This window comes from Schistocerca nitens, chromosome 7 (assembly GCF_023898315.1).
Source record: "Schistocerca nitens isolate TAMUIC-IGC-003100 chromosome 7, iqSchNite1.1, whole genome shotgun sequence".
NCBI lineage: Eukaryota > Metazoa > Arthropoda > Insecta > Orthoptera > Acrididae > Schistocerca > Schistocerca nitens.
In genome coordinates, this window is record NC_064620.1 from 510,796,794 (window position 1) to 510,824,746 (window position 27,953).

Consider the following 27,953-nt stretch of genomic DNA (forward strand, 5'->3'; position numbering starts at 1 on the left):
CATACGACCATCATTGGCACCAAGGCAGAAGCGACTCTCATCGCTGAAGACGACACGTCTCCATTCGTCCCTCCATTCACGCCTGTCGCGACACCACTGGAGGCGGGCTGCACGATGTTGGGGCGTGAGCGGAAGACGGCCTAACGGTGTGCGGGACCGTAGCCCAGCTTCATGGAGACGGTTGCGAATGGTCCTCGCCGATACCCCAGGAGCAACAGTGTCCCTAATTTGCTGGGAAGTGGCGGTGCGGTCCCCTACGGCACTGCGTAGGATCCTACGGTCTTGGCGTGCATCCGTGCGTCGCTGCGGTCCGGTCCCAGGTCGACGGGCACGTGCACCTTCCGCCGACCACTGGCGACAACATCGATGTAATGTGGAGACCTCACGCCCCACGTGTTGAGCAATTCGGCGGTACGTCCACCCGGCCTCCCGCATGCCCACTATACGCCCTCGCTCAAAGTCCGTCAACTGCACATACGGTTCACGTCCACGCTGTCGCGGCATGCTACCAGTGTTAAAGACTGCGATGGAGCTCCGTATGGCACGGCAAACTGGCTGACACTGACGGCGGCGGTGCACAAATGCTGCGCAGCTAGCGCCATTCGACGGCCAACACCGCGGTTCCTGGTGTGTCCGCTGTGCCGTGCGTGTGATCATTGCTTGTACAGCCCTCTCGCAGTGTCCGGAGCAAGTATGGTGGGTCTGACACACCGGTGTCAATGTGTTCTTTTTTCCATTTCCAGGAGCGTAGATTCTAGAGTTCCAGACTCCTGTAAGTATGATTTGTATGCTGTGCAAAATTTATCGAACAGTCTCTCTTACTTATGAAGAAAAGTGCACCTGTAACAACAAATGCAGCCAATAGTAAGTGAAAAAATGATGACATTTCACATGTAAAAAAAAATATTTTGCTATGTTTTTGAACTTCCACTGCTACGAGTGTGAATCCTGAATCCTTCCTGGTCATGCTGACAAAGTTTTATGAATTTACATGTAAAAGTATAGACAGTGGAAATTAAAAAGTCCTGTGGTGCCTCTCCTGCTCCAAGTCGGCCCATTTGACGTCCTATCCCCCTTAAAGTCACAGAAGTTAGCTACATGCTTTGAAGTGCAAAAAATGCAGCAGGTCATTTTGTGTCTCACAACAAACCTAAAAAGCACTCCGTCTTCAGGCCGCAAGTGGGCCATCGGGACCATCCGACCGCCGTGTCATCCTCAGATGAGGATGCGGATGGGAGGGGCGTGTGGTCAGCACACCGCTCTCCCTGTCGATATGATGGTTTACTTTGACCGGAGCCGCTACTATTCGGTCGAGTAGCTCCTCAGTTGGCATCACGAGGCTGAGTGCACCCCGAAAAATGGATGGCCACCCATCCAATTGCCGGCCATGCCCGACAGCGATTAACTTCGGTGATCTGACGGGAACCTGTGTGTCCACTGCGGCAAGGCCGTGGCACAAAAAACCTACCGTCCCGAATATTGGGTCGGACGTGACAGTCTTCGTGGCAGTGGCGTGAAAGCATTCTTTACTACGTAGAACAATTGTGATGTGGAAAGGGATATCGAGTGCCGCAGCGCATGGTTGTGCGGTTCTCGTGGAGTTCTTCGAGCCCGGGAAGGTTGTCGGCAGTGGGCGCACAGATCGTCGTGCTATGAATGTGGGTGACGAACGACGAAGCGCGCCGTACCGTGCAGGTGTCGTTCGAGCACGGAGCAGTTGGCAGCAGTGGGCGCACAGTGGCGCGCGCCGCGGCCCGGACGCCGAGCGGCGGAGGCGGCAGTTGCGGACCGCGCGGGCGCGCACACCGGTCCACCCCACACCGACGCCGCCCCCCCGAGCCGCCCCCGCCGCCGACGCGGACACAGCCGCCGGCCAGTGGCAACCGCGCCGCGCTCCGCGGGACTACGATGCGTGGGCGGTCTGTCGCAGCAGCGCCGGCTCGCGATCGCGCCTGACACTCTAGTCCTTCGGCGAGAACCCTGCGAGTGACAATCTCCTGGCGGGCATGGGACCTCGGCCGAGACCGGTCCTTCTGGCGGCTGCGCTGGTTGTCGTTCTGGCGGTCCTCCGTGGCCGGATAGTAGGTGAGTATACGAGTGCCGTGGAGAAGCCTGCCCGACGCCAAACCGACGTCGCGACAGTGTGTGCATTTGCATGTACTGTATGTGCGCTATCGAGATCGATGGTTTGCCTCAGTCCAACTACTCTCAGATCCAACAATACATTACCGACACAAAACTGATGTACTAAACTCAGTTCTCTGAAATTCCCTGTTCTGCTTAATATCGCTAGAACGTGTAACTTTTCCTCCTATCTATGTAATTATGTAGTTATGTAGTTCTCAATTCGTTCGAGCAATCAATCATTCATAATAGGAAACACAGTTATAACTCAGTCACTCAAAATGATTCAGAAATTTTACTCGTTAGAATGAAATCAGGCGATGATCCTTCTTCTCTGCAGGCTCGTGCTTTGCGGCAGTTTGCTAATCTGTACAAATAAAATGCCTCGTATTTTTGGGAGCGTTGTATAATCAGTCGGGAAGCCTCAGATCAAGCGGATATTTGGTTTGATGAAGTTTAACCTTCCGAAGAAGTAATGGAGCTCTTGGATTATTAAATGCAGGTTCGTACCCAGTCTTTCGGAAGTTCCCTTCTGATTAACAACTACGCAATATATCGATGAATATCATTAATTCTCAAATGTCAAATAATGTAAATTGTTACACACCTTTTGTATGAAGGAGCAATATATATATATATATATATATATATATATATATATATATATATATATATATATATATATATATATATATCCCTTTTAATCGTACAATTTAGTATCAGTTATCTATTTTCATAAATCTCAATATTCATATTACAATTCTTCAAACAATGCTCAGGCTAATCGGCACGAAGACAATCTCGGAAGCTTTTTTCTAACAACCACCAGAGAGAGTAATACAAAGAATAGCTATGCGCTCATGGCATAGCTATTGTATGAAACTACTTTGCGCATCGATTCAGCGAGTATGAAGATAGAAAATTAGTAAACGTCATTCAAGGGTAGAATTGTATCAGAATAATTCATCGAATATAAAGAGATAGTACAAACGTAAAATTTAATGAACGTCTACGCCAGAAGAAAACTCCACAGTGGTGGGACTGAACCACGGCCTGTATTTTATTATCGGAAGTTGGCCGGTATCGCAGAATACAGTAATTTTTCTAAAAATTAATGTGATTGTGGTGGAAAAGCAAATTATTCTAAGAACCATCACTGTGGTCACCTATCAACAGAAGTGTCATTCTTCTTCACAAAAGAACTGGCCAGGTGCGTGTACGACTCACGCTCTGAGGATCCCGTTCAAACTTAATTATAAGTATCTTCAACATTTCGCGGCCCTGTCAGCAACTGTATAAATATTAATTTTAATTTTAATAATGAAAGCCTCAGTTGCACCGTTTACCTAGAATTTACCTAGGTTTCAGTCGGGATAACCCAACCTTCTTCAGAATAACAGTATCTATCGTTTTAGCTTGCCGATGTCCACTATGGACAAATGATAGATACTGTTATTCTGAAGAAGGTTGGGTTCTCCCGACTGAAACCTAGGTAAATTCTAGGTAAACGGTGCAGCCTTCTTCAGAATAACAGTATCTATCGTTTTAGCTTGACGATGTCCACTATGGCCAAACGGTGCAACTGCGGCTGTACATTATTAAAATTAAAATTAAGATTAATTATGTATAGAAATACTTTATCCATCCCGGAAGTCGAGAAACTCGACAGTTTTTGCCCGTTGTCGACAGTGATGTTGGCAAGATATCGGTCAACGGAAAGTAACCTGTAGCTTGTAATGGGTGATATTACGAGTATCAAAATATGTGACATAAATAGCCGTACCTTTTGGTTTGATTGACTTAGAAGCTTCAAATTTTTACACCACAAACGGACCAGAGACAGGAGCCTGCGATATAATTTCAACTTGATACGTCCACCCCTTCTTGATAAAAAGACATGTTAACAGAGGGACGGAGAAAGCCGATATTTGGGATAATAAATAAGAAATTTTTTTTTCATGTGTTATAATTAGACACTAACGCATTTCGGATAATTTTCTTTGCTTGTAGGCCTACTATGAAATATTGTTCCTTGCTAAATTTCATGATTCTAGGAAAATGGGAAGAATACTGCCGATTTGGTGAATGAGTTTGCTAGCATAAAAAATAAGTTATATGAATGGTTGTATCTTTTGATTGCATTGATTTAGGAGTTTATTCGTTAGATCGCCAATGGACATGTGACATAAATTTCGACTTGATGCGTCTACCAGTTCCTAAGAAAAAGGGTTTCTAAGAGAAGGACAGACAGACAGATACACAGGAAAACGGACGGACGGACAACAGAGTCATCCTATAATGGTTCCGTTTCAACCAACTGAAGTACAGAGCTCCGAAAAGATCGTTAAATGCAAATTGACTGTTACCGTTATCAAAATCAGTTGAAATTTATTAACTAGTGTAACTAACCGCATATATTATATCTTCCACTACCTGTTTCAGAGAATTACGTTTCCATATTCAGATGGTAGTATGTTAATTAATAAGTCACATTTGTGTTGCATGTTTATCTTTTGGGTAGTTTCGGCACTGTTTGGCAGCAAATCAAATTAAAAATATTTTATTACGAAGCTCAGAGTCATGTGGACGTTTTGATTGAGTATGGGAACAATAACATAAAAAACTGTTAACCTATGTAATAGAAACCTTCACAGAAGTTTCAGCCTTGAACTAAAGTAGATTTCTTTATTCCTCCTCTACAGATAGTGCCCCAGGTTACCCAAAACTCGTACACACAATGCATACGTGTCTAATTAACTGACATAAACCCTCATGATAGCGGAAGTATAATGCTTCGAAACGCTTTGTGAAAAGTACGATGCAATAGATGTTGCTGCTTATATCAATTCCTATTTCCGATCGAAAAATAACAGATTTATTTCAGCTATTAATCGAAAAAGAATGAAGTTTGTTTCCCCTTCACCATTAAATATGACTAAGTTAATGTCATTAATTAATTATACTGAAACAGGAAACGGAGGTAGAGTTTGTTAACACCTAGAGATAGAAAATTCTTCCTAAATTTATTCGCAGTTCGTGAAAGCGACCCAAGAGTGAAGGTAGCTAAATTGCATTATTGTGACAGGAACTGATATTCTCCCTAGTTTTATACTGAAAACATTCGAGAAAGAACGAAGAAGGAAGTAAGTCTGTTGAAAACTATTACTGGAAGGAAGCGTAGATTGACGAGACATTTACTAAAGCATCAGTCAATAGTTAATTTACATGCATGTATTACCTACTCATCTGTACTCTGCAATTCACAGTGTGCTCAGTGGCTGAATGTAAACGATATCCTCTTTTTCTCCTTCTTCGCGTTCCATTTGCGTCTGGTGCGCGGGGAGTCCTTATGCTCTCGAATTTCTCCAATTCTTCCTTCGTGGTTTTCAGTAGCATAAGATTGATAACGTAATATAATTGCCGGTCGCTGTGGCGGAGCGGTTCTAGGCGCTTCACGCCGGAACTGCGCTGCTTCTATGGTCGCAGGTTCGAATCCTGCCTCGGGCATGGATGTGTGTGATGTCCTTAGGTTGGTTAGGTTTCAGTAGTTCTAAGTCTAGGGAACTAATGACCTCAGATGTTAAGTCCCACAGTGATTAGAGCCATTTGAACCATTTTGTAACATAATTCTTGAGTTCAGGGATATCTGAGTTCTGAAAGAAAGGGACGCTGTAAGGCCAAAGCATTCTGTTTCCGCAGACTACTCGACCGCAAAGTTTTATGCAGGAGAGAGACCATGGAACATTTTAATAGTGAGTTTTCAAGTGTTAACGGCAAACCCATTCGATGTGAAACCACCGAATCCCTTTATGCACATTCGTATGTATGTATACCAGGTACAGGTCGGAGGTCAGTTATAAGATTTTTATCTGTCGCTTATCACTACTTTCGACTCTGACATTGTTGATATGAAAAAATGCCTAGATGTAATTGGTTCGGTGTCCACGTTAAATTTCAGCCTGGGTATGGGAGGTCAAAGATCGGAGGAGAGCATGCCATTACATCTCCAGTTGACACAGTGGTGTTTAAAGCAACCTTGTTGATGAGCTTTTAAGTTATATCGTGGTGGATGATTATTATATCAGTCCTCAGGTCTAGTTGCATATTTAGTATCGTCACAGCCGTATAACCTACACTCAGATTCAACAGTAGTTTCCCAACATTATATGTATCTTCTCGTTCAAACTCTGAATGCCAAACTTCAGTTAAGTTGGTTCAAGTGAAACGTAAGTAAGCAGTTTTATCCCTCGAGAATGACTTCTCAGCCCAGTAGTTTTAACAAAAGTGTCTAAGTGCGATCAAATAGAAACGAGCGAAAGAATCCATCTTTGAGATAGAGAATTTTATTAAACTTGTTCTCAGTGCCCGAAAATGATCTAAAGCGTGCTCATTATATAATATAGATGCTGAAGTAGGGTCTCTTTCTCCTAGCATATAGAGTGTAGCTGTAAAGAGATTCAAGAATGAACACGGGAGAAATGGTCTGAGGAAAGCAGTTACCAGAAAAACTATAGATTTTTTAGCATCTGCTAAGGCACTGAAGAGAGTGCTTGATGAACCATAGCACTATACATCCATCTGTACTGCAAAAGCCCTAGTGCGATGTGTTGCGAAGGGTACAAGATGTACAATTGTTTTCCATCCTTCCCCCTCCGTTCGCGTATGGTGAGCAGGAGGAAATGTCTTTGGTTTTCCGAGTCTCTCCCTCGTCTTCTGTATGAGGTGTAGAAGCCTGGAACACAATGTGGTCCCAGATTGACAATGGGAAGCGAATGAGTTTTGAGGGTAATGCATCCTTTAAGACTAAGGTACAATGTTTAGAGACAGGGAAAGAAACCGAGGCACATTCTGACAGCGGTACACGTCACTAGAAGGATCGATTAGATGAATAAACCTTCAGATTTACGTTTCCGTCCACTGCACATTAAGGATACTGAGTTCTGTCGAAGATAGTGAAGCTAACCGAAATTAATTTCGAATGAAGATTAGGCTTCAGAATTCCGGACATTGATCTGGACAAGGATATCGAGAAAGAACTGGCTGTGACTTCGTACTTACTTATTTACTTCTTCTTCCAGGATTAGGATTTCACCCTTTTCTGACCTCCGTTTTATTGCCATCTTTTCATGTGTCGGCCAAACCTTTCTTCTTCTGGCAGTGTGATATCTGAGGGCAAGCTTAGGAATTGTATTGTCCTCCATTTGCAAAATGTAGTTGTGCATACTTTTCTTTTGTGGGAAATTATTTCATTCAATTAAAATATATTTAATTTCTGCCTTATTTTTATTTATTTATTTATTTATTTATTTATTGTTCCGTGGGACCAAATTGAGGAGAAATCTCCATGGTCATGGAACGAGTCAATACATGAAATTATAACACAATAATAGAAACAGATAAAATGAAATATAAAAAACATATTCAGGCGACTAGTCGTAAGTTTAAATAAAGAAAATCAACAATGTAACACTGGAATTTGCTTAATTTTTTAGCTCTTCCAGGAGCTCCTCGACAGAATAGAAGGAGTGAGCCATGAGGAAAATCTTCCGTTTAGACTTAAAAGACTTTGGGCTACTGCTAAGATTTTTGAGTTCTTGTGGTAGCTTATTGAAAATGGATGCAGCAGAATACTGCAGTCCTTTCTGTACAAGAGTCAAGGAAGTGCATTCCACATACAGATTTGATGTCTGCCTAGTATTAACTGAGTGAAAGCTGCTAACTCTTGGGAATAGGCTAATATTGCCAACAACAAACGACATTAAAGAAAATATATACTGTGAGGGCAATGTCAGAATTCCCAGACTATTGAATAGGGGTCGACAAGAGGTTCTCTAACTTACACCACATATAGCTCGAACAGCCCGTTTTTGAGCCAAATATACCCTTTTTGAATCAGAAGAATTACCCCAAAAAACAATACCATACGACATAAGCGTATGAAAATATGCGAAGTAAACTACTTTTCGTGTTTAACTGTCACTTATTTCAGATACTGTTCTAATGATAAATAAATCAGCATTTAGTTTCTGAACAAGATCCTAGACATGGGCTTTCCACAACAGCTTACTGTCTATCCGAACGCCTAGGAACTTTAACTGTTCCGTCTCGCTTATAATATGCCCATTCTGTCTGATCAAAATGTCGGTTCTTGTTGAATTGTGAGTTAGAAACTGTAAAAACTGAGTCTTACTGTGACTTGGTATCAAATTATTTTCCACATGCCACGAACTTATTTCATGAAACTACATTATTTGATACTGTTTCAATATTACACACAAGATCCTTCACTACCAAGCTGGTGTCATCAGCAAACAGAAATATTTTTGATTCACCTGTAATACTAGAAGGCATATAATTTATATAAATAAGAAACAGCAGTGGCCCCAGCACCGACTCCTGGGGAATGCCCCACTTAACAGTGCCCCATTGCGACTGAACATCACTACCACTCTCAACATTGCGGAGAATTACCTTCTGCTTTCTGTTCTTAAAATAAGAGGCAAACCAATTGTAATCTACTCCCCTTACTCCATAATGGTCCAACTTCTGCAGTAATATTTTGTGGTCAACACAGTCAAAAGCCTTCGTTAAATCGAAGAAAACACCTAGCGTTCGCAACCTTTTATTAAATCCGTCCAAAACCTCACAGAGAAAAGAGAATATAGTATTTTCAGTTGTTAAACCATTTGTAAAACCAAACTGTACATTTGACAGCAAATTATGTGAATTTAAATGCTCCAGTAACCATGTATATACATCCTTCTCGATAACTTTAGCAAACAACGATGGCATAGAAATAGGTCTAAAATTGTCAACATTATCCATGTCTCACTTTTTATAAAGTGGCTTCACTACTGAGTACTTTAATCGGTCAGGAAACCGACCACTCCTAAAGGAAAAGTTACAGATATGGCTAAGTACTGGGCTAACATGCATAGAACAATACTTCAGTATTCTGCTAGATACCTCGTCATATCCATGAGAGTTCTTGGTCTTTAGTGATTTAATTATTAAGTCAACGTCCCTCTTGTCAGTATCATGGAGGAGCATTTCAGGTAACAGTCTCGGAACACTTTTTCCTAAGAGCGCTATATGATTCCCTGTTGGGACTAGGTTTCTATTTAGTTCACCTGCTATATTCAGAAAGTGATTATTAAATACTGTACATATATGCGACTTATCAGTAACACGGAGATTCTCACTACGCACTGATTCTATATCCTCGACCTGTCTCTGCAGACCAGCCATTTGCTTTACGACTGACCAAACGGTATTAATTTTATCCTGATACTTAGCTATTCTATCTGCATACCACTTACATTTTGCCTTCCTAATAACATTTTTAAGCACCTTACAATACTGTTTGTAATGGGCTGCTGCATTTAGATTTTGACTGTTTCTAATGTTTTGATATAATTGCCACTTTCAAATAACTTCCGGGAATTCAGCCAGGTAACACTTTCAGCGACCGCCGATATTTCGGCGGGAGAACACCCCGCCATTTTCAAGGCAAACTGCAACGGACAGGCGGCGTGCATGCAAATTTAATACCTCGGTTCTGCGACAGAAGCAGGAAAGATAACACACACACTGAACATTAGTGCCACCAAAGATGACCAAAGTCAGAGCTATCGATAGTGAGACTATGAATTCACAGGTGAGGCAGCATTGACTCTGTTCCTCTGTTTTTTTGACAAGGGAGAGAGCCGGATTCCAAACAGAGTTTAAACAGAAACCTCCATCCCTGTTAACGAGGTTGCTCGCTAGTTTAATCTCAACTGCCTCCTTAATGACACTGTCCCAATAGCTGGACGTGCATGCCAATATCTCGGTGTTATTATATAACATGGGGTGACCAGTATCCAAGCAATGTTCGGCAATAGCAGATCTATTTGGCTGCTGTAATCGTGTGTGCCGTTTATGCTCAGTACATCTGTCCTCCACGGTCCTGATAGTTTGACCAATATATGCCATACCGCAGCTACAGGGAATACGATACACACCTGCCTTACGCAATCCAAGATCATCCTTAACGGAACTCAAAAATGCTCTAATTTTAGATGGAGGTCGGAAAACACATTTCACATCGTATTTCCGTAAAATACGACCGATCTTATTGGACGTGTTTCCTACGTAAGGCAAAAAGGCAGTAGACTTAGGTGTTGACTCAGAATTATCATCAATCACCCGATGTACAGTTGGTCGATAGCGCAACGCACGTTCAATCTGTCTATCACTATAAGCATTTTGACGAAATGTAACTTCAAGATGGGACAGCTCAGCTGGCAAAGTCTCAGCGTCAGAAACGACATGTGCCCTGTGTACCAAGGTACGAAGTACCCCTTCACGCTGAGCCGGATGGTGACAACTATTAGCTTGTAAGTACAAATCGGTGTACGTTTCCTGTAGACTGCATGTCCCAATGATCCATCATCCTTCCTCCTAACCAACACGTCGAGAAAGGGAAGGCAACCATCCTCTTCCACCTCCATCGTAAAACGAATGTTCGGGTGGATCGAGTTCAGATGTTCTAGAAAGACATTCAAATTCTCCCTACCGTGAGGCCAAACAACGAAGGTATCGTCAACGTATCTAAAGAAACAGGCGGGTTTTAAAGGCGCCGACTCCAATGCACGTTCCTCGAAGTCTTCCATATATAAATTTGCGATCACAGGAGACAACGGACTATCCATCGCAACTCCATCTGTCTGCTCGTAATACTGGTCATTAAATAAAAAGTAAGTGGATGTCAACACATGCCTAAAGAGATTAGTTAAATCAGTACCAAACCTGGCTTCAATTAACCGCAACGAATCAGACAGAGGAACACGAGTGAAGAGAGAGACCACATCGAAACTCACTAAAATATCAGAGTCATTCAGCCTCAGTCCCTCCAAACGACGTAAAAAATCAGCTGAGTTCCTGATATGATGTTCACACTGTCCTACTTGTGGACTCAACAGAGAAGCAAGATGCTTGGATACACGATATGTCGGAGCGCCGATGTTACTCACTATAGGACGGAAAGGAACACCTTCCTTATGAACCTTTGGAAGGCCATATAACCTAGGGGGAACGGCACTATAGGTGTTAAGCCTCTTGATTGTGTCCTGCGAAAAACCACTTTTCTTCAGGAGGCTGTTGGTCTTTCTCTCAACACTTTTCGTGGGGTCAGCATCGATTCTGCGATACGCTGAATCAGATAGTAAACGTTGCATCTTTTGTGCATAATCAGGTTTATTTATAACAACGGTGGCATTGCCCTTATCAGCAGGTAAAATAACAATACTGGGATCAACTTTGAGAGAGCAATGCCACCGTTGTTTTAAATAAACCTGATTATGTACAAAAGATGCAACGTTTACTATCTGATTCAGCGTATCGCAGAATCGATGCTGACCCCACGAAAAGTGTTGAGAGAAAGACCAACAGCCTCCTGAAGAATAGTGGTTTTTCGCAGGACACAATCAAGAGGCTTAACACCTATAGTGCCGTTCCCCCTAGGTTATATGGCCTTCCAAAGGTTCATAAGGAAGGGGTTCCTTTCCGTCCTATAGTGAGTAACATCGGCGCTCCGACATATCGTGTATCCAAGCATCTTGCTTCTCTGTTGAGTCCACAAGTAGGACAGTGTGAACATCATATCAGGAACTCAGCTGATTTTTTACGTCGTTTGGAGGGACTGAGGCTGAATGACTCTGATATTTTAGTGAGTTTCGATGTGGTCTCTCTCTTCACTCGTGTTCCTCTGTCTGATTCGTTGCGGTTAATTGAAGCCAGGTTTGGTACTGATTTAACTAATCTCTTTAGGCATGTGTTGACATCCACTTACTTTTTATTTAATGACCAGTATTACGAGCAGACAGATGGAGTTGCGATGGGTAGTCCGTTGTCTCCTGTGATCGCAAATTTATTTATGGAAGACTTCGAGGAACGTGCATTGGAGTCGGCGCCTTTAAAACCCGCCTGTTTCTTTAGATACGTTGACGATACCTTCGTTGTTTGGCCTCACGGTAGGGAGAATTTGAATGTCTTTCTAGAACATCTGAACTCGATCCACCCGAACATTCGTTTTACGATGGAGGTGGAAGAGGATGGTTGCCTTCCCTTTCTCGACGTGTTGGTTAGGAGGAAGGATGATGGATCATTGGGACATGCAGTCTACAGGAAACGTACACCGATTTGTACTTACAAGCTAATAGTTGTCACCATCCGGCTCAGCGTGAAGGGGTACTTCGTACCTTGGTACACAGGGCACATGTCGTTTCTGACGCTGAGACTTTGCCAGCTGAGCTGTCCCATCTTGAAGTTACATTTCGTCAAAATGGTTATAGTGATAGACAGATTGAACGTGCGTTGCGCTATCGACCAACTGTACATCGGGTGATTGATGATAATTCTGAGTCAACACCTAAGTCTACTGCCTTTTTGCCTTACGTAGGAAACACGTCCAATAAGATCGGTCGTATTTTACGGAAATACGATGTGAAATGTGTTTTCCGACCTCCATCTAAAATTAGAGCATTTTTGAGTTCCGTTAAGGATGATCTTGGATTGCGTAAGGCAGGTGTGTATCGTATTCCCTGTAGCTGCGGTATGGCATATATTGGTCAAACTATCAGGACCGTGGAGGACAGATGTACTGAGCATAAACGGCACACACGATTACAGCAGCCAAATAGATCTGCTATTGCCGAACATTGCTTGGATACTGGTCACCCCATGTTATATAATAACACCGAGATATTGGCATGCACGTCCAGCTATTGGGACAGTGTCATTAAGGAGGCAGTTGAGATTAAACTAGCGAGCAACCTCGTTAACAGGGATGGAGGTTTCTGTTTAAACTCTGTTTGGAATCCGGCTCTCTCCCTTGTCAAAAAACAGAGGAACAGAGTCAATGCTGCCTCACCTGTGAATTCATAGTCTCACTATCGATAGCTCTGACTTTGGTCATCTTTGGTGGCACTAATGTTCAGTGTGTGTGTTATCTTTCCTGCTTCTGTCGCAGAACCGAGGTATTAAATTTGCATGCACGCCGCCTGTCCGTTGCAGTTTGCCTTGAAAATGGCGGGGTGTTCTCCCGCCGAAATATCGGCGGTCGCTGAAAGTGTTACCTGGCTGAATTCCCGGAAGTTATTTGAAAGTTGTATACGCCAGGAGAAACTCAGGTCTCAATTGCCACTTTGTTCTTCATTGGATTTTTTGTATTGTACGGAATATCCTTTGAATGAATGGACGAACCGCATTTTAGACCACTGTATTTTATTTATATTTTGTTTTATTGACGCATGTGTCGCATTCATACATCGTTGGCAAAGCTATGGCTTTATATTTGAGTCTTTTGTCTCACCTTCTCCTCAGTGTTCGCCGAATTTTGCTACATATATACTGAATTCGATAAAGCTTATTTTCCCATCATCGTTGAAAGATAAATCGTGACCTAGATAAGTGAAACGTGCAACTTCTTCTATTGGTTGAGCTTCAATTATTTTGGCTCTGATTGGGTATTTTTCTTGCTGTGTCACAACTGTTACTTTTCTCATAGGTATCCGAAAATTATAACTTTTGCAATGACACTTAGCATATATAATGATTTCTGAGGTTACACGTGTATGCCTGCATCTACATCCACATCTACACACGTACTACGCAGGCCAACTACGGTGCGTGGCGTAATGTACCCTTACCACTGCTAGTCATTTCCTCTCCCATATCACTCGCAAATAGAGCAAGGGAAAGAGGCTGCCTGTGTGTCACTGCACGAGCCCAAACTTCTCGTATGTTATCTTCTTGGTCCTTACGCGAAACGAATGTTGGCGACAGTGAATCATTCTGCAGTAATCTTCAAATGCCGGTTCTGTACATTTTCTCAGCAGTGTTTCTCGAAAAGAACGTCACCTTCCCTCCAGGAATTCTCATATGAGTCCCCAAAGCAAGCGAAAAACCACGACATTCGTCTTACTTGATTTTCGAGGCGGCCCTTGTGGCCGAGCGGTTCTAGGCGCTTCAGTCCGGAACCGCGCTGCTGCTACGGTCGCAGGTTCGAATCCTGCCTCGGGCATGGATGTGTGTGATATCCTTAGGTTAGTTACGTTTAAGTAGTTCTAAGTCTAGGGGACTGATGACTTCAGATGTTAAGTCCCATAGTGCTTAGAGCCATTTGAACCATTTTCTTTTATTGTCGTAAACAACAGAAGTCGGAATGATTGGGCGTGGACTGAAGTCCGCTGTTTTCTGTTGTGTCAAGCACTGCGCTCCCTGCTCGATTACAGGTAAGAGGAACCATAGAAACTCGGAAAACATTTCGCTCGCTGCGAGAATGTTTCATCGATCTGCGATGTCTCAGTGGTCGGATCGTCGTAGTTTGTAACAAAAGTAACGCATAAGCTGAACGTGACGAAGAAAATGGATTAATGTTAATCTATTTTTCAAAATCAGACTTAAAATTAAGGAAAGGATATTTTCCACGTCGGCTGTCAATCTGTTTAGTAATCTCCAATAGCAATTTCGGCTAGCACGCTGTTCTTAAATAACAGCTCAGTGTTAAACAGGCTAATGTACGTTCATTCCTCTCACCGTATTTACGTATTTTGTGTCGTACACGTATTAGAACGGGATACGTCGCGACACACTGAAATAAGGGCGCAACACTCTTGACAAGAGTCAGTAACAAATCCATGAAAAAAAATTCACTCTTATTTATCACTGTGCGTGCATCAAGTGAGTCAAAATTTAAATTTTGTACTGGTGCTGAGACGGTTACTCATAGTTGAAGATATACTTGATTATCATAATGGAATTCTAGGCTGTGTTCCCGGTGCTTGCCGGAAAACGTGAATTAGAGACGGTCCGACTTCTTCGACAATACAAATATCTTTTGTTTTGATTAATTTAGAGCCTGCCGGCCGATGTGGCCGAGCGTTTATAGGTGCTTCGGTCTGGAACCACGCGACCGCTTATGTCGCAGGTTCGAATCCTGCCGCGGGCATGGGTGTGTGTGATGTTCTTAGGTTAGTTAGGTTTAAGTAGTTCTAAGTTCTAGGGGACTGATGACCTCAAATGTTAAGTGCCATAGTGCTCAGAGCCAGTTGAACCATTTTAGAGCCATTTTGTGGACATCAAGTTGTGTTGTTGCTTAAATTAGGTACGTACTAAAATTTTACTTTCCTTACGCAAGGCACAGGGCACATATAATGTATAAAATGGCAACATACTATATAATATAAACAACAACATAATTTGAGGTTAATTTATTTCTAAACCCACATAAAAGTGGTACGTATATATTTGAAAAACAATAAAACCCCTGAAGACACCACAGCTGAGATGAAACATATTTGAGGATTAAACAAAAAGTGTGTTCTTGTAAAAAGGCAGACACTCTTTCATTAATTATGATGTCCCTAATGTCTGCATTCCATCTCTCTACCTCCGCCTCAGCCTGTAAATAATACGAGTAACAGACCAGAATTAGAGCTGGAAATCTCAACACAAAGTATTGCTAAGTGGCCATTATAGTAATGGGCTGTCATGGGTTCCTTTCCCAAGAGCAGTAATAGTGATTAGCCACCAATTGTGATTGACATCTTCAGAATTGATGTAAAACCTCGTCTGAGACCGTCATGTTGGAGTCAGGCTTAACTGTTTTAGAGAAAATATTCAGGATCTGCTCTGTGGTGTGGAGGTATTTTTCTCGGCGTGTCGATCTTCTCGTATTACTAAGCAAGTCAATCTACGGTGCTCCGCAGAATTTGAGGAACCACGTTCTCTCTTCCCATCTCGGGACAAAATTAGATTAGCTGGACCAGAATGTCAATGAGGCACTGCCTGGTTCCGATAAGAGCCCCTGCCGAAAACTCTGCGCTGTCTTTCACGACATTTTGTTAATGATTTATCACACACGTTAGTGGCGGACAAGGAAGTAGAGCTGAATTCGACTCTTTCAGGACCGGTGGGCTTTCGTTACGGTAATTTCCCTTTGAACATTTACTTTTTTGTTATGTATTACATTTTGCAGTGCAGAGAGAACGACTCTTATGTCTTGAAGCCACGTACAACAATAAATTTGCTACTTAACAATTTGGCAGAGGGGGAATTTATTCATCGTCACAGACGACGGGTTGAAAGGGTCAGAGGGATCTACGGATAATATTGCAATTAATTTTACATTATAAATGACTATGGAATAGTACTGAAGCAGCTATAAAAATAATCGTGTTGTTACCTGAGACGCAAAAGGGTATCAAGACAATTCTGATCGATTATAGTACAGCAGGAAGAAGTGCTCCCGTAATTCACGGGGCTGATTCCGTTTTGGGTCTAGAGCAGCCGACGTATTGGTGCCTGGCGCTCTGCATTTCCACAAATTGTCAATTTGAACACGGTATGACATAATGCATATGTAAATGCATTCGGTAGCAGTCGAGGTAGAATTTTAATGTGGCAATGGCCAATACTAACACTGGGGAAATGTTTGTCCATTGTTGAAAAAATGTGCTGAGGAAATGGATACCTGCACCGCATATTCTGCGTTTAATATGTCTCGTTCCTTCGGGGACATCAGGTTGTTTATTTTCCCGTTTTATTCTTGTTCTGTTTTAAACGCACTTGATGAAAAAATTTCAGTGCGTTGAAGATGGAAACAACTAATAATAATTCAAATAAGGAATCTGCATGACGTTAATGATCAGGTTCCGTAATTTTTTTCATCTTAGGAGTTATTGGTACCCGTTTTATTTCCGGTCACAAGGCTATAAGTCAGATCTCAGGTACACTGTTTGCTTACAATGAAATGAATACCCCTAGCTGCATACAGGCGTCGATATAAGTCAACGGGCACAGTTGAAAATGTGTGCCCAGAACGGGACTCGAACCCGGGATCTCCTGCTTACATGACAGACGCTCTATCCATTTTTTTGGGTGATCACATTTTGTTGTATACTGTTCGTTGAATTTGTTCGGGGCGGATGTCCGATGACACCCGTTTAGGTTCTTCGTTGACCTATTCACTCAATTTTTTTGTTACAGAGGGAAGCTAACCCTCTGACCGAACGCCTTGAGCTACCGTCCCGGCATCCATCTGAGCCACCGAGGACACAGAGCGTAGTGCGACTGCAGGGACTTATCTCTAACACGCCTCCCGTGAGACCCACATTCCCAACTTATTGTCCCACACTATATTCATAATGCCCCTGCCCATTATACTCATTACTCGCGCCTTTTTGCCGATTCCCGTAAGAGTTCGGGCACTGTTTGTGCATCCGCACAGAAGAAGATGGTCAAATGGCCGGTGAGCCTTATATATATATATATATATATATATATATATATATATATATATATATATATATATATGTGGTATCTGTTCTTTCGGACATGTCCGAATGAACAGATACCATCTTCATATACACTGTTTTCTTTTTGAAAGTTCGGTAACCGTTTTTGTGTTATATGGTGATGTTCTTAACAGAGAACATACATCGTTCTAACTTTACTCTGGTCTCATAGGTTGCTTCGCCTAGCGACCAAAAAGTAAGCACATAAAAATTGAATATAAATTAACTTTAACGTTTCAGCGCTCTGCTACGACTGATGCAGTAATGAATTTCTTTTTTTCAGTTTTCCATTTGACTCACTGTTTGGGTAGAAAAGACCACAAGAGGCCGTGCTGAGGCAAGGGAAGCCCGAGCTGCGAAACAAGTGACACAACTTTCTAGTTCGGAATTTCCGTTACACCATAAGGAAAACTGGATTAATTTTGTTTTACTGGGGGGGGGTTGGCGATGGAGCAATACTTGAATTTGTGAGAGACTATAAGTTTGGGAAGTGGAGAGGAAAAAGAAATATCTGCTGCATGTCACGAATGTAATGTAGACAAACTAACCGAAAGCATAAAGGCGGCGTAGAACTGTCAATGACCCCTTCTTCAGTTGAAACCTCCGGGATGAGTTAAAGTAGTCGATGTATAAAATTGCAGGTAAAGCGGCTAGTGTCACTAGGACTCTCCCATTTATAGAGCGAGTAGAGGGCACTACCGTACGTCACGTGATGCCGACAGCGTTACTATCTCAGGATGGTATTACCATAAGCCGTACAAAATAATTGATTGTCATTCTGTTTGCGGAAATTCGACGTCTATGCTTTATCTATGACCTCACAAAATTTGTGGAACAGCTGTAAAGGAGTTTTGGGAGAGAACTTGAAGCTGCTCCAAGTCTAAAATCCAAATGACTGACCTGTGTATTCGTAAGTTTGTATTAAGTATCGTATAATCTTTTATTGGTTGGGCTCAAATCTATTTTGCACTTGCTTCAGATGTCTCTCCCTTCTGGAATTTTCTTCCAACGTTTCATGTAAAACATAGCTTTTGCTAGATATAAAGTTTTGGTATTAAGTTAACTATGCTACCTAAGTCGAATGAGGAATCGTTTTAAGTTCTAGAATTCTCCAAAAGCAAAAGGTTTCGAAGCTACCTTGTAAATTTTCGCGAGTACTGGTTATTATTCGGTAATAGTTACTGCTATGCTGTGCAATGTTGAAAAAGAATATTCTGAAATGGGTAAACGAAAAGCTACTGCACCGGAAAGACTTTGGAGGTCGATGTTTGCAAACAATTCCTAGTGCAATATACAAAGTTTGCTTTTACATCATAGACTCCACCAAGCTAGATTATTGTAGAAATCTCAGATAATAACAGGAATCAGTAGTGGCAAAGACGTTCTCGCACTGTCCATTTATGGACTTTGAACACAACTTACAGAAAGGTAGATTTCACATTTCTTTTTATGATAAGTGGAGTCTCACCTGCGTTTCTTAAGATCACAGTTTAGAATATAACGCTTGGACAGCAGAATTAGCAAGACAGGATCCGCGTCTAGCAACTTTTATCTGCTCTGTTATGACACACTGACTGTTAACAGTGGAGATCCACTAGTATTAAGGAATAAGTCTCAGGGCCTGTGCAGACCATAGTACAGGGGATTCGGAGTGCACGCGTAACCATTTGATTCTACTCAGACTATGTAATTTTATTCACACAGTTTTGTAGAAGACTGGCAATGTCCTGTACCCGTAAGGTATAAATTAACACTCGAAGTTTCATGAGAACTTCCACGTTCTTCACAGGGCGAATCCGTGTCGAAAAGGATAATTGGTACTCTCGAGAAATTCAATCATCAGCATATTGGACAAATATAGAATACTGAGAGTCAGTTTTACAAGACCTGTCTTGAATGACCATACTATAAGTTTAGAAGACAGTTAACGAGGAGATTCCTAATATCAGAGTGATAGCAAAATGGTTTCTCCACAATCACCGGAAAGACGAGAAATATATGTCACATAGTACTGATAACTATAAAAGTAAGAAAAGCCTTAAATTAATGTAGGTGTATCGTCATCAATTTTATCACCATCATAATCATCCTCTTCTTCTTAAGGCTATGTCTTGTAGCACCTACTGTTCTTCCCAGCCTTTTGTAGCCCTCGTTGTTTCCTTATTGTTTTTACTTTTCGTTTCCACCAAAAAATTGCTAGTCCCCGCTTGAGCGTGCCGACAGCGTATAATGCTAAATCGCTGACTGATAAATCGTTATCTTCACGTCGACGCACCTGGAGTAAATTCAAAGTGGTCGCCATCATCCTGTTAAACTGAGAGGAAAAGAAAGCATTAATCACGTTGCGCAGCTGAAAATAACGATTTATTAAAATAAAAAGGTTAATTGCACTTCCAGTTTTCAGTTAGACATCAAACTGAATCCACGTCACGTAACAGGTTTTACTCTCTGACAGGCCGCCCTGATTAACATACCTTCCTCTACATGTAACAAGCCTTCGCTGCAGATCACAGCCAAGCTGCATCAGTTCATTTGTTTCTGTGAAACATGCGCAAGTCTTTGACAAGTGATCGTGAAATTAAAATTTGGCTTTCGAAATAATGAAAAGAGGTAAGTACCATTAATAATAAATATATGAATTAATAGCCGCTACATGTACTCGGCAAGCGTCTCTGTAAACTGTAATCGAAGATCATTTTTTTAATAAAAATTTAATCTTTCACGCGTGTCCAGTAACTGAGGTTGTCAGTTTTGCATAAATTGCCCCTATGAAAGAACAGCGGCTGTTTTATTCATTTTCAGTTCACTGCAAATAAGCAAAATTGTATTATTTATTACTTTTGATAGTACTGTGTACTTAACAATAAAACAAAACGCAACTAGCGAACGCATCTACTCTTCCATTACCCAAACAACCACAAGTTGTATTATTTGACGCAGCTTATATTATTTAAGAAAATAGTTAATCCTAACTACGACTACAGCGTTGTAAACTAAGATATCACTAACCCGCATTAAAATTGAAAAATCGATCTCTGCCGCTATTCATGTCCCTAGTTCGCTTTGGCATAATCGAATTATTCTTCACTGCATAGAATACATACAATATCAACAGATAGGAAAATCCACTTTTCACTCCTACATTTTATAGTTAACACTAATATTAATTTCTCATATTCAACATTCATGTCATTTATTACGTTAGGTACAATATTTTACAGCAAGTCGTTTGATTTCTGCACAAAATAACACGTAATTTAACTTGCAAAAACGCTGTTTCCCTAACATTCATGACAGCATGCTGCCACTTATTTATTCCTTGCAACACTTCGACTTCTCGCCTTGTACGAGTCTCAGATCTGAAGAGTTATTGCCGCCACCAGTGCTTTTAACTTGACAGCCTGCCGGACAGATGACATTATACTTACATTCACGGGAATAAAGATATAACACATTCAAATGCATCAATTATCAGAACGGTACACAAACTTGAAACAGAATTTAATTAAAGCAAAGTGACTACCGCTATTTGCCTCTGTACTTCCGCTCTTGGCCACAGCAAACTGGTAACACGAGAGACTTTTCATCCACCATGATTTCGTAAGGCAAAATAAATTATATATATATATATATGTATAAAACAATTGTCCTTTTAGTCCTGTTTACAATTATCCCACTAATTTATTAGTTTTCTCCTTTAATTGTTTTACTTCAGTAGTTGGTATGTCTTAAGAAATGATCACTTCACGTTGCTTACCTTTCCTGACGACGTGCCACTAGGTTTCTTCGTCTCCTTAACAACACCTCTACTTCACCCAAACACCGAGTGCCACTTGTAAACAGCGCCCAGCTTTCGTCGTCATGCGGCCGTGCTCCCCAAAGGAACGCCGAGCTTATCACTCTTCATACTAACATCATTTTTGCATCTTCTATGATTTTATGTTAGAGATTCAACAGAGTAAGACAAATATAACAGTTGTAACTGTGTTTATGTCTTAGGCAGCGTGATTCACCGAGTGCAACCACCGAGAGTTTATTCATCCAGTATTTTACAATAAGAGCAATAAGCGACATCCAATGAATTTCACATTCTTAATTTCAAATCTTTAGGAAAGTTTTTCTACTTCACACTCCCCACAAAATAATGAAAGGAACCAAGTGTATCGATTACTACTTTCTCGTTTTTCATGGAACGGAACTTAGCAGAAGGCATGAAGTTTTAATTTATTACTTCTTTATTATTAAATCTATTAGTAACAAGTTTTGCAGACAGTATCCTCATATACCACTGAATATACCGGCAAAATTCTGTCATTGTATGAAACACCGTTCAGGAGATATGACGTCATGGACATAAAGGTGCATCACCAAAGCTTACTTTGAAGCGCAAATTAACCAAAATATGCTCGTCTAGCGTTTGACAATAAGACCACTTAGCGAAATCCAGCAAACTTTAAATATAATTTCGAATCTTTTCTAAACTTTTTGTCTCTTGTGTTTTTAAAGTCAAATATTTAAATGTTAATACATTTATAATATAACGAGAAATTTGAAGAATCGGCGTTTAGTGGCTATTTACTAATAATATACATTTGAGCTGAAACATGAGATGCATTTCAAAAGTGAACCAAACGAATACACCTTAACGCCTTTAAGACGATTGGAAACATTCAAATAAATAACGCAGTGGTCCAGTTTGGGATTAGATGACTGTCAGACCACAGTTGTGATTATTGTACTAACAGTCCTTTTTCCGATTTGCGTTCAGCACCTGTTGTGTAATCAAAGTCTCTTAGTTACTACGTCGTTTGTGTAAGACGGGAGACCTCGATCCAAAAGCCGTCATCTCTCTTCATTTATGTTCTTCCCTCAGTCTGATCAGTATGGAACTGGAAGTCCCACATTTCACAGAGGCTAGGGATAGAGGACTAAGATTTTCAATGAGCAATGTGAGCGCATTATGTGATGATATCGGATCATATTTAGCGTTTGAGTTTAATGTCAGCACGTTGTTGTTCCATGCGGCTAGAAGTCATCAACATTTTTCTCGGTAATGCCCTTCTTTGGTAGATAGCCCGCCGATGAAAAGTGCCAAGCACGCGGATTCAAGATATCCTATAAAACTACAATGTGGGTAAACTGAAACTGAATTTGCTATAACATGTCTCCAGTAAGTACGGCTGGTGTGAACAACAACGTGTTTCAGTTACAGTGTTTGAGTTTTAAGAAATTACATAAGTTATGAAGTGTAGGCTTCCGCGGCCGTTGTCGCTGTCAATAAATTTTATATGTTGAGGATGTGGTCTATATGAGTTATCTTTAAATAATTGCAAGATCCCTCCCTGCATTGGATTTATAATCTACAGTTTTTGGTCTTTGTTTGTAGGTGAGCTTACTGTTGTCATATATTCACAGTGTTGCTAATTTCAGCGAAAGATACAGTTCTAGTCTGTACACTGGATATAATTTGTATGTACGTAATTATTTAATATGAGGGTTCAGCAGTTCTTTAAGCAACTAATAACAATGACCCAATGTAATCTAAGACATTTTAGTTGTTAGAAAAAGAGAGTTATTGATTTACACTATAAGCAGTGTGGATGTGTCGTTTCTATGTATATTTCCCAAATAAGACAGATAAATGTCTGTTTCGGTAATAAATTTTTATAACATTGGAAAAAACATTTTGATTTTCTTTTGTATTTTGATACTTCTGACTCATTAACGTTTTGGAGTTTGCCATCGTTATCACATGATTTGGAAACGTCACATAGTAGTAGTAGGATATGAAATGTGTACAAGACGGTCGCTACGTTTCCCTAAGACTGTATGCCTAGGTCGCTTATTCTGATAGACACCGATTGTTCTATGCCTAATGCGAAATTAAAATTAGACATTCATATTCAAGGTGCGTTATTCACCAGTCTTAACAAGTATGTTAAGCTCTGCCGAGCGCCGCTAGTTTCTTCAATTATGACGTGCCTGTTCCAAATTACTGGGAACTGTTTTTCCTGTTTAATTTATTTGATGTATCTGAACGCTTTTACGGAACAGGGTACATCTTCTGTAGTTGTTGTCACGTACGTTATTGAAGACGCATTCGGAAAGGTGCTGGTAATTGGAGAATATTTATTTATTGGTCAGGTTACAAATATGTTATACGTGTCCGTGAGGTTGCATTGCGCCACACTTGGAATTCCTGGTTTTGGCCTGTAAGGAGAGTATCTCACTACAGTGTAGCACAGGCAAATTACTCAATGCTTAATAACGAAACAACTGTCACACTACAATTTACTTCTGGATTTTTAAATGCGTTTCATTCTTCTTCTCTCCTGGCCCTGCAGCTTGCATATGGTCGTAATATGACGTTTTCATTATACTTTTAACAGAATTAGATGCAAATTGTTTACTTAATTTTATCCATTGTTTTTCAGTGTTTCGTCCGCGACTGTTTTACTTTCGTAAAAAGGACAAAAAGTGTGTGACTATGTATATATCCCAGTATGTACTGCCAAATTAAAGATGTGTATTCTGTGTACCAACTGCACAACAGAAGCAGACATCATACAATGTTAAACTGTAAGTTAGTTTCATATTATTAACGCTGTTAAACTTATATCTACAATATACCATGGTGTAACACAAAAATGTAATATCAACAGGCAAACAACTAAAAAACCTGATGTAAATCACTAAAAAGCACCTGAAGATGAGCCTCCAGGGCTCGAAATGCATAGTGCAGTAAATAAACGCAATTTGTGACTGAAGGCGGTTTGTTCTTCATTTTACGAAATTGTTTACTTCTTGTTGATTGGATAAGTTCACGACAAGCTTGATTCGGCATAGGTGTAAGTATAACATAAGATAAAACCTCGTAATGCTGTCACATTGACATTGGAACGATCTATCATGTCAAAATTTAATACGAAATATACCTAAATATAAGATAAAATCTCATAGTGCTCTTATAAGCAGAATACGTTATATGAATATAATGTCAAGAGGAACGTTTGATAATGGCAGATACGTCGAAAGAATCTTGTTGTAAAATTATGTAATTAAAAAGAAATAAACAGTTTGCAACTAAGTTTGTGAAAAGAATAAAGAAGGTGGCGTTTCATTTTCTATACTACTGAATAAGGCAGAATGTATGATATTCGTCTCCTTGAAAGGTTCGTGTAGTGTACTGAGATACCACACAAGAAGAGCTTGCAACAGTTGGTATCAAAAGCACCATGGACGTCTGCCCGCAGCAGGAACATCTCTGCACACAAATCAATCACTCTGCCCACGAGAATCACGCTCCCTGGAGCGGCAGCAACGCCAGGAAGAGGGACTCGCGCTTAAGTACCAGTGCACGAGCAGAAGTTGTCAGTTGCAAGTTGTAAGTCAGTCCGACTCTGGCTGGGGAGTTCCTGTAGAACGTTCATCGTGTCTTCAAGTCTTCATGTCGCCGAGTGAGATAGAAATAGTGGCCGTCAGGTAGAGAGTGATTAGCGTTTAGTAGAAACACAACAGTGATTACAATTATCGGATGTGGACAGACACTGCCTGCCTAGAGATTTAAATGAGTACTACTTGTTTATAACTGATCTTCGAATAGTACATAAAGACAGAAGATGAGTTTTCTTCCGACTTTAGTTCAGAGAACGTTACGTAGTTTGTCTTCATGGAACTGTAGTCAGCGCAGTACAGATACCCAAAACTGCATTCTACTGTTTCTGCAACCAGCATTACCAAAGTTGAGCGACGTATTTTATTACTGCGTATTCTGTTTTACTTTCAGTATGTGTCTGCTCTCCTAAAACCCACGCAACTGTCCTACCAGGGCACCTTCATCACTCTTTTTCAGCAGCAGCGAGATTTTCATCAAAATGTACGCCCCCATTCCCCAACAGTTCCTTTCTTTAAGCCAAACACAATCATGGTAGCCGACCGCTGTGGCCGAGTGGTTCTAGGCGCTTTAGTCTGGAACCGCGCGACTGCTACGGTCGCAGGTTCGAATCGTGACTCGGGCATGGATGCGTGTGATGTCCTTAGGTTAGTTTGGTTTAAGTAGTTCTAAGTTCTAGGGGACTGATGACCTCCGATGTTAAGTCCCATAGTGCTCAGAGCCATTTGAACCAATCATGGTGTTGGTGCAGCAAGGAATCGACCTCAAAGTTTTCAGGAGTAGACACGTAGTTCCAGGATCAGCATTGCAACCAGTGCTGTTTCTCTGGGGGAACGCTGGGGATCGTGTACCACAAAACTCTTCTGACAGCAAAGTAACTTCTTTACGATGTAGGAGAAGTTAGAACTTTGCCGGAAATTTGTTTCACAGAAATTAATCGGATTTATTTCATTTTTCCCTGCTGGTATCTGCAATATGAGCAATGCCAGTGCAAACTATGGAGGGGAAAGCGACACATTTAACTGTTTAAAGCGTTTCGAAGTAGCAGGCAACCGTTCTTGACAATTGAGTCGCTAGCAGTCAGTCATTGAGTTTACTTTGTCGTTCTATGAGTCATCCGAAACTTCTTGTTATTTGTAGGCGTGATTGTACGGTGTGTCCAGCCTTTCGTTGCAAGTTAGAGGTTAAGGTAAGATGAGTAGCGAAGTAACAAACTACTTTACTTGTCCTCCTGCATCTAAAAAGCTAAAAGTTACCAATAATTACTGTGAGAGTGGAAAGTCAGATAGTTCGTCACTGTCGTTGAATGAGAAAAGGCAAAATGAAAAACTCAGCACTAAACCCTCGCGTGAAAAATACTGAACTAAGTTTTGTGTGACAACAAATGAAGTGATTGACCAGAGTATTGAACTTTCAAATCAGGACTCGAATTTTATGAGGAAAACGACTGGTCTACCGTTTCAAACAAAAATCTTGGTTGCAAAATTTGCGGAAAGTAAGAAATTTAGGAGAAAAAAGAACTAGAAAAGGCATGAACATTGCACAAGAAATTCATAGTAAATGGTTAATGCCTTTGGGGGATTATAGAAAATTCCCTTAAAAATAATGTGAAATCTCTGAATAAGACAAGTAGAAAAGCAGTGCGCAGTTTTTATTGAACGCAGTTGTTTTTAATAGTTGCACTCACTTGTTTAATTACTGAATGGTGTTGTGATCTGTTTCCAACTTTCTGCTAATTATGATGCCTTGATGATTTCAAAGCGGGGCAAAGATTGGCAGCGCGTTTTAAATACTGGGAGATGCAAAACTTTGCACTACACAAAAAGAAAAGAATTATAGTATTCTATGACTACATAATCAGTAAGCCAGAACTGGAATGAATCAACTCACACAAATACCTTGCTGTAAGCATCTGCAGGGATATGAAATGGAACGATCGCATAGGCTCTATCGTATACAAGCGTGTGGGAGATTTCGGTACATTGGTAGGATACGAGGAAAATTTAATCAGTCTACAAAGGAAATTGCTTCTAAAAAGCTTCTGCGATCTACCCTAGAACACTGCTCAAGGCAAAGGCCTGTTTCCCTCAGTACCACTCAGTCTATCCTGAGATTGTCTCTCCATCTTTTCCTTGGACGGCTAATATTTCTTTTGCCAATTGGCGATTTATTTCTTACGATTTTCACATCCTGTTCATTCCATTCGTGCTTTCTCTTATGTACCCTCTCATTAATGGAATCGATTTTATATCCTTTTCTAATGTTTTCACTTCTTTCTCTATCTCTGTGTCCTCCCTGTAATCCTTCGCAGAATTTTCATTCACATGGTTTCCAAAAATCTTTTTGATCTTGGTGTTTCCGCTCTTGTTTCAGCTGTATACGTCATAACTGGTGTCACTGCTGTTTTGTATATTTTTGCCTTTTTATATTTTCCTATATGCTTACTTTTCCAAATAGTATCATCTAAACACCTTGCACTTCGTTTCCCTTTGCTGATTGATCCCTAACATCCTTTTCGACATTTCCTCTCCTGGACAGCTCACTACCAAGATTTTTTTTAAAAAAAGATTACCTACTATATATTTTTTCCATCCACTTCCATTTTGCATGTAATAGCTTTCACGAATGTGGTCATACATTTAATATTTTGAGTTTGTATGACCATACTGAGATTTTTGGCTACCACATGAAAGGTGTGTTAAACATCTACACTGTTTGCCAGCAGAACTGCATCGTCAGCATAACCAGTGATTTTTATTTTTTCGGCGCCCAATTTGCAACAATTTCCTTATAACTTCGTCCATGACTACATTAAAAAGTAGCTGGGCGAGTGAGTCAACTTGTGTATACAACTATTAACTGCTATGCAGCTAATTAAGTGGAACCAATTTTCGCCTTTTTGTAGTTGTTGGAATAAGTGTGTTCAATTATTTTTACTAAGTTGGAAGGAATCCCCAGATTGTAGAGCTGGTTTAAAACACCTGTTAATTGAAACCTATCGAACCATGTTTAAGTGATGAATCTAGGAATGTACTACAACCTCCTACGCTTTGTTCCCATAATGATGGTGAAGACAATTATTGACTAATTACAGCACG

At 40.8% G+C, this 27,953-nt stretch overlaps 1 protein-coding gene across 1 annotated transcript in view; it reads left to right on the forward strand.

Moving 5' to 3' along the window:
- The first annotated feature begins 1,851 nt into the window (after window positions 1-1,851).
- LOC126195287 (uncharacterized) overlaps window positions 1,852-27,953 on the forward strand; it is a 710,394-nt gene continuing 684,292 nt past the window's right edge. The window contains exon 1 of the mRNA XM_049933835.1: window positions 1,852-2,085. Coding sequence (XP_049789792.1) covers window positions 2,007-2,085 — 79 coding nt within the window. The 5' untranslated portion in view covers window positions 1,852-2,006. The remainder of the gene's footprint in view (window positions 2,086-27,953) is intronic.